The 12,874-nt window shown below is 36.4% G+C and overlaps 1 protein-coding gene across 4 annotated transcripts in view; it reads right to left on the reverse strand.

The window, feature by feature from the left end:
• PACS2 (phosphofurin acidic cluster sorting protein 2) overlaps nucleotides 1-12,874 on the reverse strand; it is a 330,978-nt gene that overhangs the window by 37,433 nt on the left and 280,671 nt on the right. For all 4 annotated transcript variants that reach the window (XM_020974848.2, XM_078151576.1, XM_020974846.2 and 1 more), the window contains one exon: nucleotides 2,704-2,746. In XM_020974848.2, the coding sequence (XP_020830507.1) occupies nucleotides 2,704-2,746 (43 nt within the window). The remainder of the gene's footprint in view (nucleotides 1-2,703; nucleotides 2,747-12,874) is intronic.

Consider the following 12,874-nt stretch of genomic DNA (forward strand, 5'->3'; position numbering starts at 1 on the left):
TGTGAGGCCAGGGCACTCCTGGGCAGACGGGATTCGGTCCTATATTATACAAAGTCAGAAAAGTCTTGTTAAATTTCTTTTACTCAGGCAGTATGATAATATGATTTCTAAGACTCTGACTAAAGGGCCCTGCTAGTCACCAGCTAATAATAAATGATACTAGTTAACGATTAATATTCAAGTAGTAGTAATATTGATAAAAGTAGTAATATTAATAAAAATCTTCTAGTAACACGAAACCACCCAGTTGAAGCAAAATATTTCTTGGCTCTGCTTTGTAAAACTACTTATAAATAATGCTTGGCAAACAGACTGGACCAGTGAGCATGATCAGCAAGGCTTAAGCAACTTAAATGTTTTAGAGAGCTATTTGGGCCACTTAGAGGTTAAGTGACTTGCCTAGGGGGTCACACAGTCAATATGTTATCAGAGGCAGGACCTGAACTCATGTGAGGCTGGCTTTCCATACGTGCCAGGCTGTCTGTATGCTGGGACACAGCAGGTACCTCATACATGCTTGTTGAAATCGATCAGCATAAATATTCAACAAGTCAAAAGATAATGTGTGTAAAGCACTCTGCAAATCTTCCAGTTCTATACAAACGTTTGCTAATATTATCATCTCCTACCTAATAAAACTCAATTTCAAAATAGTAATACTCAAGCGAATTTTTCTGAGAACATCATGTAATTCACTATAGCACAGAATGAAGGCTTCATACAATTAACCAAATAATAAAGAACAGATCATGACCAGTAATAGCTATATTAGAAAAAGAGACCAGAGCACTGGAACCTATAAGAAAAAGGGACAGAAGAAGGGGGAAAAAAAGTAGGGTGATATCATTTAGACCTACAACCAAACAGGGAAATGAAATGTAAAAGAGAACAAAGCACAGGACTTAGATAAGTAGATAGATAAATAGCTTAAGCCAGAAATTTGAGGCAAGGTTAATCATAGAGGTGCCAAATGTTATTTTGAAATATACATATATATGTATAAAATAAAATATACATTAAGACCTACACAGGACCAAAGATCATCTTATATTTTTAAGCATGCATATCTCATCCCCATCCCCCACCCTCCTGGTAACAATGATCTCAAATGTCCTAAAGCGTAACTATGTTATTGTCCCATGAGATTTTGGTTAAGACCCTGACATCTTTTGCTTTGACAGGTCTCACAAATTAATCCAACTACATGTTAGGAATTATTATAGCTAAAAGAGCATTAGGGATAATTTTGTCTAACTTTCTCTCCTTTTTTTTTTTTCAGATGAGGGGTCTAAAGTCCAGAGGAATTTCGGCCATAATACATTCCTTGTCAATTTTGAGCGTATACTGATTACTGATTTGATCTTCAATAAGATTTTGTTTTATTTTCCTCACAACAGTAGCATCATTAATACTCATGGCTTTAAAGAGACCACACTAAGATCTGAGTCGTGAAAACTCTCTCTACTCAGAATTCTCTAAACTACCATAAAACAATAATTTTTTTGAAGGTGAAATATTTTATACAAAATAGGCTTTGAAAATGTCTTAAAAGGCTTATGCTAAGAAAAGAAAATACAACTGGCTTGGTTGAATATTTAAAATTACTAAAATTCTTAAATTCTTAAAAATAGGAAAAAATTACAACTAATGCTATAATAAGAATTTTTTAAAAACCTGAACTTTTTAAATCCTAAAAATATGTCCAGTGTTAAATTTAAAACTAAGGTGATACAAACACCACTATGTGTATACATACATTTTACATATATATACATATATATGTATATATATATAAATATAAATATACACACACATATTAGTGTGTGTATATATGTAGATATGTATATATGTATGTATGTGTATAATTTTTAAATTCTTTCTTCAGCATTCCATTCTAGCAACGAGAGAAATTCACCAGCATCATAAATATTTTAAGCAACCAATCCATGATACACACATACATATGTGTATATTTATATTTTTAATTTATGATCACAAAAAAATTAAACTATTCAAAAGGAAAGTCTGATTAAAAAGACAGGTTTATCCTTTCATTCGTTTCTTGAGGTAAGTACCATATAGATGTAAGAAATAATGGTCTGAGGCCAGTCATAATGGTATACACCTACAGTTCCTGTTGTTGGGGAGGCTGAGGCTGGTGGATCACTTGAGTTCAGGACGGCTGAGCTATATAGTAGGACTGAAGGTAATTAGATGATTGATTGTATTAATTTTGGCACCAAAAAGGTGAGTTCACGAGAGTGAAGGGCCACCAAGCTGTTTAAGGAGGGGTGAATAAGCACACAAGTTAGAAAAATGGAACAGGTTAAAGCTTCCATGCTCATCAGTTTTGAGAGTAGCCCTGTGAGTGGCTATGGCACTTCTAGCCTGGGAGAGATAAAGAGATTCTGTCTCAAAAAAAATGCAGTACTTAATGTTTATTTACTTCAGTTTCCTACTGAAATCAAAGGGAATAACCAAAACCAGTGCCACAGGCTGCTCGATTAAGATAAACAAAGGAGGTTTTGAGTTGGAGTGATATACATTTAAGCCCTTTGCCCAAAATGGAGAAGATGATTCGAAAGGCTGCTTGACTGTGGTGGAAATCCTGGCAGCTTGGCTATAATTTACTGATGAGAGGAGATGGACAACCATCTTAGGAAACATACTTAACTCCAATTGCCATGTCAAAGAAATACTCACCCCAACAAAGGGAATGAACTTTTGGGAAGATTCTTCATCAGGGCTAAGAGCAAGGAAAACACAGATAGTTAACACTTGCTTTCAAAGTACATCCAGAAAACAATCTGTCTATAGAGCATGCAGCAAGAACTCAAAAGGTAACAAGTGCTGGTTTGTAATTTGTCAGCATTCAATTGCCAGCAATGAGAGAGAGAAACTTATCAGCAGTAACTTATGTGGTCATCATAAATATTATAAGCAACCAATCAGTAATCATTTATTTAAAACCTGCTACATATTAGGCACCGTTCTAGGTGATAAGGATACAAAAATAAAAAATGAAACAATCCCTGCCTGCAAGAAGATTAAATTGTAATGGGGGAGACGTACATAATTAAGTATATACAAAATCACTACAAAGTAAACATGTTTTGGGAGGGAAGGCTCTAGAAGCTGGGGGTATGAGCTGGGGAACGGACCAGAGAAGGCTGTATGTTGAAGGTGATGCTTGAGCAGTTTTGAAAGAAATAAGAAATTTTAAAAGGGATTTCACGCATGAGAGAAAACGGCTGGAAAGGTACTGAGACAAGAAAGGAAGGACCATGTGTGAAGAATCAGTTTGAGTGTGAGTAGGTTAGTCTAGTTAGCTTGGAGAGTGTAGGCCTTGTATAATAAGGCTGGAAGGGTAGGGTGCAAGAGGTTGTGAAGGGCTTTGAAAATGAAACAAAGGAGATTATCTTTTATGCTAAGGATATTAAGGGACAATGGAATGTAATAAGGAATGACATGGTCTGACATGTACTACAGGAAAATCACTTTGGCAGCTGGGTGGAGGATGGACTGGAATGTGGAGAGACATGAGGCAGAAAGTCCAACAGGGGCCTGAAGTAAAGTGGTGGCCATGTAAATGAGAAAAGGATGGATGCAAGACACAATTGCGGAGGTAGAAACAAGAAGATATGGCAAATGTGGAGTAAAGGAGAGTGAGCAGTTGAGGAAAATGTCAAGGCTGTGAACCTGGCGAACCAGAAGAATAGTAGTATCCTCTACAGAAAAAGTAAAGTTCAGAAAGGAGAGAGTTTTGGGGGGAAGATAAGTCAGTTGCAGATTTGAATAGTATGTGGATATGAGTGATATGTGGATATCCCAGTAAGACATTCAGTTTGAAATATACAATAAGCAGTTGTAATGTATGAATGGAACTCAACAGAGAGAAGATGAGGCTGAAAGAGAGGATAAGATATTTGGGAGTCATCTTCATAAAGATGATAATTAAACCCATAGAGGCTAAGAGAGTATATATAGAGAAGGACCCCCATAGGATAAAGCATTGGGGATAATTAGGAATAGGGATGATGAATCAACAAATGAAACTGAAGCAATAATATTGGTAGAAGAAGGGCAGAGAGAGAAATGTCACACAAAAGAGAGAAGACAGTATCCAGAAGAAGAGGGTAGCAACTGTAAAATGTATCATCTGATCCTCACAACAACCCTGGAAAACAAGTGCTACTATTATCCCCATTTACCAGATGAAGAGATAGGACTTCCTGATTTCATATTTTATGTACACATAGAGCATTTAGATAACATTAACCTCCCTGGGGTCAAATATAAATGGTAACTGATATTTCAGTTTTTATTCATTGAACCCATCAGTGCACATATCTAACTGTGAACAGCTGATTGAATTACTGGCCATTTGCCCAATGCTTCCCTTCTTTGTCCACCCTTCTAGAGTGGTTGAGCAGGATAAGGATTGAGAAAAGATCATTTTATCTGTCCATTAAGAGATCACTGGTAAATTTGGATAGAGTAGTTTCAACTAGGAGATGAGGTGAGAAGTCAAATTGCAATGGAAGACTGAGAAAAGGAGTAAAGACAATAAGCGTAGATAGTTTGCTCTTTGAATTTGGATTACAGCTTTAAAGAATGATAGACACTAATGAGAGTATTTTTTCCCCAAGACTTAAGTGAGGCAAAAGACATGGGCACATTTAAAGGCAATAGGAAAGGAACCACAAGATAGGGAGTGATTGAAGATAAGAGAAAAGAAACAGAGGGAGGCTGGTTATAGGGGTAATCTGGTAGAGAACAACAGGGGATGAAATCATGGTTACGTGTTGAGGGATTGGCTTTGGTGAGAAGGGTCACCTTCTCATGGAAGGAACTGACATCAGCCAACTGTTTTCAAGATGGGGAGAAGAGGGACCTTATACAGACTGTGATCTGTTTTCAATTAATCGATCAACATGCATTTATTAAACACCTACTATGTGCCATGCACTTTGCTAGGCACTGGGGATAAAAAAGAAAAAAATCCCTATTCTTGCAAAGTTTACATTTTATTAGGGGAGACAACATGGTCATATATAAGTAACAATACAAAATAAATACAAAGTTGTTAGGGATCCCTCCAACCCTCCCAGCAGTAGGGGGAATCAGGAAAGGCTTTATGAAGATGATGGTGCTTGAGTTACATCTTGAAAGAAGCAAGGGATTATATATAATAGAAGTAAGAAGGAAGTACATTCCAAGTCCTAAGATGGGAGATGGGAATGCCATGTATGAGTAAAAAAAAGTCATCTTAGTGCCAAAAAGTATAGGAAGATGGATAATATATAATGAAGTTGGAAAAATATGTTGGGGCCTTGTGAAGGGCTTTAAAAGCCAGAGAAGTTTCTGTTTGATCATAGATACATTAGGGAGCCACTGGAGTTTAATAAGTGGGGGAATAACACGGTCAGATATGTGCTAAAGAAAAATCACTTTGGCAGCTGTACATAGGATGGACTGGAGTAGGGGAAGACTTGAAACACAGAGACCAATTAGAAGGTAACTGCAACAACCTAGATGAAAGGTTGTAATCACCTCAACTAAGGTAGTGGTTCTGTGAGCTGAGCAAAGTTCTACTTTCAGAGTAGATTCGAAGGATATCTCAGGTAGAAAACATAATATGTGGGGTGAGGAAGCGTGAGGAGTTGAGGATGACGCTGATGTTATAAACCTGAGAGACTGGAAGAACGATAGTACCTCTGATGACAACAACAGAGAAGTGTGGTAGAGGGTTTTGGGGGAAAGATATTGCATTCTAATCTGCTGCTGTTGTTTAGTCATTTTGCAGTTGTGTCCTACTCTTCATGATCTCATTTGAGATTTTCTTGGCAAAGATACTGAAGTGGTTTGCTATTTCCTTCTCCATCTCATTTTACAGATTGGGAAATTGAGGCAAACAGGGTTAAGTGCCTAACCCAGGGTCACACAGCTAGTAAGTGTCTGAGGCCAGATTTGAACTCAGAAAGAGAAGTCTTCCCGACTCCAGGCCCAGCACTCTGTCCACTGCCACTTAACTGCCCCAAAAGCATTGTAAAGACCATACCAAATAGGAGACATACCTTAACATTGTGCAGGTAGGAAAAATTAGCTCTATTATATGCAGTCCTACACTTTAACTAATAAGAAGAGTTTTCAAACCCAGTGTCAAAGTCCCCATACAGCTACACCCTGATAGTAGACCCTTAGTATTGCTTATAAGAAATTTAGGACTAAAAGAATGTCTGTCTATATCTGAACACTGACATATACTACAAGTACCAAAGAGCTCTCTACCATGTTTGGATGGCAATCTTAGTATGATAAATATTCAATTTATTGATATGGCACCCAAGAAAACTAATGTAATCAAAAGCTGTATTAAGAGACATATAGCTTCTAGGACAAAGGAGATGACAGCCATTTGTTTTCTGGCATTTTCAGACCACAACCTAAGTATGGCATATAGTTCTGGGTACCACATTTCAGGAAGGACACTGACAATCTGGATAGAGTCTAGAGGATGGCAACTAGGATGGTGAGGTACCTTGAGTACATTCCAATTAAAAACCAATTGAAGGAATTGGGATGTTAAGCCTAGTGAAGACTCAGAGGAAAGTATGATAGCTGCCTTCAAGGACTGAAGGGCTGTCATGTGGAAGAGGAGTTAGACTTATTCTGCTTGGCTACAGAGGGGAGAACAAGAAACAACAGGTAGAATTTACATAGAAGCAAATTTAAACTTCATGTAAGGAAGAACTTCCTAAAAATTAAAGCTATCTAAAAGTGGGATGAGCTGCCTTGAGAAAGAGAGTGTTTCTCCTCATTTAAGGTCTGGAAGCAAAGGCTTTATTTTATTTTATTTTATCTTATATTTATTTATTTATTTATATTTATTTATTTATTTTCATTCATTCATTCATTCATTCATTCATTCATTTATCTATATTTATTTATTTATTTATTTGGTATGTTGTAAAGATAATTCTTCTTTTCAAGTATGGCCTCTAAGGAGCCTTCCAACTCTTGGCTTGGAGACCAATTGTGAAACTTGAGTTTGTGTCAGGTCTGGGTGTGCCTAGAACTCCTAGGCAAAAAGCAGATACTCTGAAAATGGTGGTGTTAGGGGGCAGAGGTGGTGGTTCAAGAAGTCAGGAATGGAAGAAAGACAGAAAATGGAAGAGATCAGAATTGTGATCAAACACTTAATTATTCAGAAAAACTTAGTAATGGATCATCACTTTTTGATTGCTAGTAAAACTGGAGCTCCCACTTTCAGATGCCTAACAAAAAAAGAATTCTGATTTTATCAAAATCAAGGCTTCTAAAAAGTATAACCAAAATAACTAACGTTGAATAACTCAAGAAATAGAGAAAGAGTTCCTAATTGTTCTGTATTTCTGACTGAACTCTTTGAGGAGATAACTCCGAGTCCTTTTTCCTAATAGTTCATTCATCCATCCATCAGAGGGGACACAGACATATGACATCCCTCAAGAGATTGATCTACAGAACTCCAATAGCAGCTCAAAAATTACAACTAAATTATTTGACAGTGATGATAGTCCATATGAGACTCAGGCTTCTCTGCCTTGGATAATTTTCTTAAGGCAAAAAAATATTTATACATAAATTCTTAGGTTTTCTTAACACTGAAACGGCAATGTTACTTGTTTTCTTCTACCTAATTTCTAACTCCAATTTGTGGGGCAGACATAGGTGAAATTAGTGCTGAGAAATCTTTGGATAGAGCTAAGAGAGAGAAAAAACCATCATGAAGAAAGTAGATGAGTTACCACCTTGGACAGAGAAAAACATCACTTAGTCCTGGAGTTCACTTACTTCTTCCTAAATATGGTTGTTCTCAATGGGAGTAGAGAAGGAGGAAGAAAAAAGATGAGAAAAAAAATTCCTAATATAACCTCAAAATTGGAGTTCTGTCATGAAAGGAAAACACAGGAAGGTTATAGATATGATAATATGTAGGAAAGGGCAGTAGGGCAAGATAAGAAAAATTTTGAAATAACTACATTAATATTATTAATAAATGATTTGTCAATTTCCCAAAACAACTTCAATTGCTTAGGAGCAATATTTACCCAAAACGATAATTGTGATGAATTAGGTTAGGAACAAATGACGAGCAATGGAATTTTCCTCCACTCAAATTCAAGACAGAGAAAAAATATAACTTTTGCATTCTTATACACAGTGAAAAATAGAATAACTTTTTTCCTCAAAATACTTAATAATGCCTCACTGAAGTTAATGAGTTTATCCCTGACATAAAGATGTGCTGAAAAGACAAATGTCTAGCCCTGTAGGTAAAAACAAATAATTAATAGATATATGGACAACCCTGGTATCAATAGAAAGAAGAGTTTATTGATTTTAGGAAAAATAAGAGAGTCCAACTGAGTCTTTCTGCTACCTTACTCACTCTTCATAAAGCATGAACTCAATAAAAGTTGCTATCTGATTTTCAAAATCAAGATGGGACTCCTCACAGCTAACTCACTGAAAAATTATATTTTCTGCCTATAGGGGGTGGCAGAGCATAGAGTTAAACAGGGAAAGGTCAACTGGGAGGTCTATGGTTATACACTTGAAGATTATAGTTAGAAGAACACTAAGTAAGTTGAAGCCTTAGGGCATGATGGGTAAAACTATGATATTTACACAACTAGAGGCTAGTTTTCAATTAGTCATGAAACACTGAGTTATAATACAATATTTCTATATATGTTCCTTGGATTTCAAGCTTGGATCCTAGCCGAGGAGATCTTTGTGTTGGTGTGTGTATGTACAAGATCTGTTTCTGTCTCTTTCTTCCTTCCTCCAGCAATTACTGGAGACTTGCAGAAGAAGCAAATGGAGAATTGTATGTGCTTCCACAGGTAGTCCTAGGTTTCACAGATCTTGAGTTCTTCATATCTTTTGCATTTTTATTTCCTTTTTTGGGCACAAGACTGCAATAAAGTTCCTGAGGATAGTCTTACCCTGTATAAGAAGTTGGGGCATAATAGTTCATGCAGAAACAATGTATGGCAGAGGAAGACATGTGCTTCCACAAAGATTGAGAAGAGAGATACTAAATTGTGTTTTCTCAGACTTGGTGGTTAACTCATGGGCAATTTCAAATTTGGAAGTTTCCAAATTAAAGAGTTTGGACACCAGCCTCCTAGAAGGAGATATCCTTAAGAAAGTGCTTCTTACATGAAAGAGTGCCAACATGATCTCTACATCTAGAGGACTGATGTTATATCATGAGGATGGGGATTGAGGGAAGAAGAGATATGAAAACTAATTTTATGCAATTATCTAAACGTTAGCCAACCTTAACCAATGTTATGGCTTTATTCTCATTAACTCTGATACATATCCATTTTTTTGGTAATAGTTGACTGTATATAACTATTATTGAAGGGTATTCCTAGGCAAAGGCAATAAAATCTTATGAGAAAGATAAGTTTTGAGGACAATCAGTCAAAAAGAGAAAAAAGAGATCAACTTGGTGGTCATTTCTTTTTGTAAAGGTATGTGAATGCCACCCTTTATGATCCTGACAGCCGTTGGGGCCTGACTCTATTTTAATGCACAAGAGCATCTGAACAACAGTATTTGATGAAAACTGAGCACCAGAAAGGAGAAAAGTAAATGAGAGAGAAAAGTTGAGCATAAAAGATCATATGTACAGGAAGAGGAAATAAATAAGGAATTTGAGAAATATTACAAGCCTTGCACAGGGACATGATTCAGTAGTGACAGGAGACTTTAATTATTTATCCAAATGCTTGTTAGAGATTTTTCTTTCACAAGCAGATAATTTTTCCTTTACAGAATAAGAATAGCTAGTATTTTCTTGTCTTGCCTAAATAATAATGTCAACTTTCAAATGGTGGAAGAATCTCTTAGGGAAAATTCTATTTTGGACTGATTTCAAGATGGAGTAACTGGTATGGACATACCCTCCAAGAGGTTATGATAGATAAGAGGAAAGCGAGTCATAGACTGATGTGGACCTTAGATTTTTAGAAAGCAGATTTCAGAGAATCAGAAGAAAGGCAAATTGGATGGGGGGAAGTCAGCCTAGGAGGAATGGGCAAACTGAAGAAGGACATTCTGAGTATTCACAATAAAACGATTCTAGGGAGAAGGAAAAGGAAGAGTGCTCTAAATAGACTGACATGGAAGCATAGGTAACTGATCAATAAATTTAGATTTCGAAAACATGTAGATGGAAACATAAAGATGTAAACAAGGACAGGTAGCAGAGGATGAATTTAACAGTGTGACATAGTCCTATAAAAGCATCAGAAGCACTAACAGTTTTAAATAAGTCAAGGCTGGTGGGGAAAGGTGAAGAAACAAAAACATATTAAAAACTCATATTGGAGAAAGATAAGAAACAAAAGAAAAGAAGGCACGGCTGCATCTTGTGGATGATAACTGAGAGAAAAGAAACCAGTTCATATTTTGTTCCTGTTTTCTCTGCAAAGGTGAATGACTTCTGAACTGGAAGTGAGAAAATGCAAAGGCTAATAGGAAACAGTGCCCAAGATAAGTAAGGTGAATGTAAGAACCTAGTTGCCCTTAATGAATTCAAGTAATCTAAACAATATTCTCAGGGACTAAAAGAACTGGAACTAATTAATATTAATTGCTGAGATACTTAACTGCCAGTGATAGCTGAAAGGTCATAGGGAATAGGAGAGGTATTGCAGGACTGGATCGGGACAAATGACCTGATTTTAAAAAGAAAAAAAAGGGCCAACAACTTCAGTCCCCTGAAAATACTTCATGCTATTTTTGTGGAAAAGAGGGAGAGATGTGGGATTAGGTTATGATACAATTAGAAAAATTAAGAACTGGTTGAAAGATCTGGTGCAATGTTAACAGGACAGGAGTTTTCTAGAGACCTTTGGGATCTGTATTTGGTATTGTGTTATTTAACTTTTCTTTTTTATCAATGACTTGGTTAAAGTACAGACAGTATGCTTATCAAATTTTCAGAGGACACAAAACAGGGAGGGATAAACAATACTGAACAAAGAACACTGGCCTCAATCAGAGATGTGATTTAATAAAGATAAAGCTAAAGTCTTATACTTGGGTTTTAAAAAATTAGCTTCACAAGTACAATATAGGGGAGGCATGATTAGAAAACAATTTGAAAGAGGCAGCTAGGTGGCACAGGGGATAGAGCACCGGCTCTGGATTCAGGAAGGAGTTCAAATCTGACCTCAGACACATAACACTTACTAGCTGTGTGACCCTGGGCAAGTCACTTAACCCCATTGCCTAGCCAAAAAAACAGAAAAAAAGAAAACAATTTGAAAAACAAATTTGTTCTGATGGACTGCATGCTCAATTGGTAAACAATCTGATACGGGAACCAAAAAGCTAATGTGGATCTTGGACTTAAGAAAATTGTAGCTTCCAGGAAAATAAGAGGATGACAGGTCCTCTGTACTGTTCCCTGGTCAGATCACATCTGGAATATTGTCTTTGATTATTGGTGCCATAGTTTCTGAAGGGCATTGATAAGCTAGAATACGCATAAGAGGTTAACCAGGTAGGTGAAGGGCCTTAAGTTCATTCTTTATGAAAACTAGTTGAAGGAATTGGGGATGTTCAGCTCGAAAATGAGCAAACTAAGGAGAATACAATAGCTGTTTTCAAATATGTGAAAGGTTCTCATGTGGAAGTGAGATTAGAGTTCTTTTTGGCTCTGTTCTTTTTGACTCCAAAGGGTAGGACCAAGAATAGTAGTTGGAAGTTATTCAGAAGGAAATTTAGTCTTGATTTTAGGGGAACCCTCCCTCCCCAAAAACTTCCGAGTAAAAATACCTAAAAGTAGAATGAGCTCTCTCAGGAAGTTAACTTTCATTGGAGGGTGTCAAGAAAGAAGTTGAATAACTACTTGCTGGGCATATTACAGAGGAGAATTCTTTCCAACTCTAAAATTTTGTGACTTTGTGATGACATCTATGATTTTGAGATTCCTTTCAAAAATTTGTGATTTCTTCATTATGGGTCCTCTGTCCACTGTGGCTACAATTTAGAAGCTAATTTTTATAAGTGGTTATGGTAAAAAAAATCTAACACTCTGCAGATAATCTGGTGATATATATCTCCAAGCTTAGCCATGCTAGTTCTCAGACAGGTGTGTCCACACCTGAAGCCATTCCAATTGAGAAGGACTGATCACAGCATTGGTTATGCTGGCAGAGCATTTGAGAAAACAGACTCACTTCATGCCACAGTGAAGATCTGGAGGATGTTAATTATGACAATCGAAATCTTTCTCACATTATATGCCCTAAGCAACAGATGATTCATATGCTCTCAAATTACACAGTAATAACTATTATTATGGCCTGTATATTCCACCTGCAACTCTCCAGCCATTCAATAATGAATACCAACAGCAAGATAACTATATTCTTCTTCTGTCTCTTCAGGAAAGGTAAGTAAAACCCATGAATATTCCTGCTCCATAACCTATACAAAGCTCAGGGCTAAAAGCAAGAGCAAGGGCTTCCAAAGGAGAACACCGCTCATTTGAAAGACAACGTGAAATGCTACTAAAAAGATATTATGGGCAGAAATAATAAGTCCTAGAAGGGTAGCTAATTTAAAATGAAATTTGCCTGGCTAATTTTAATGATAAGTTCATCATTTGCAGTGCCAGCTACTTGAAAATGTCATTTCTATTATTTAAAATAATTTTATTTGTAACTTTATCTTAAAGTTAATAATCTTAGCAGTTAGGTGGTCTAAGATAACTCTTTAATGCCATTAGTCTATAATTTAAGGAGAATTTTGAATTTAATTCTGCATGCTAAAAGGATTTATAGTGGTAACCTGTATCCATAGT

The sequence above is a fragment of the Phascolarctos cinereus genome, unplaced genomic scaffold (assembly GCF_003287225.1).
Source record: "Phascolarctos cinereus isolate Bilbo 61053 unplaced genomic scaffold, phaCin_HiC Scaffold_3;HRSCAF=262, whole genome shotgun sequence".
NCBI lineage: Eukaryota > Metazoa > Chordata > Mammalia > Diprotodontia > Phascolarctidae > Phascolarctos > Phascolarctos cinereus.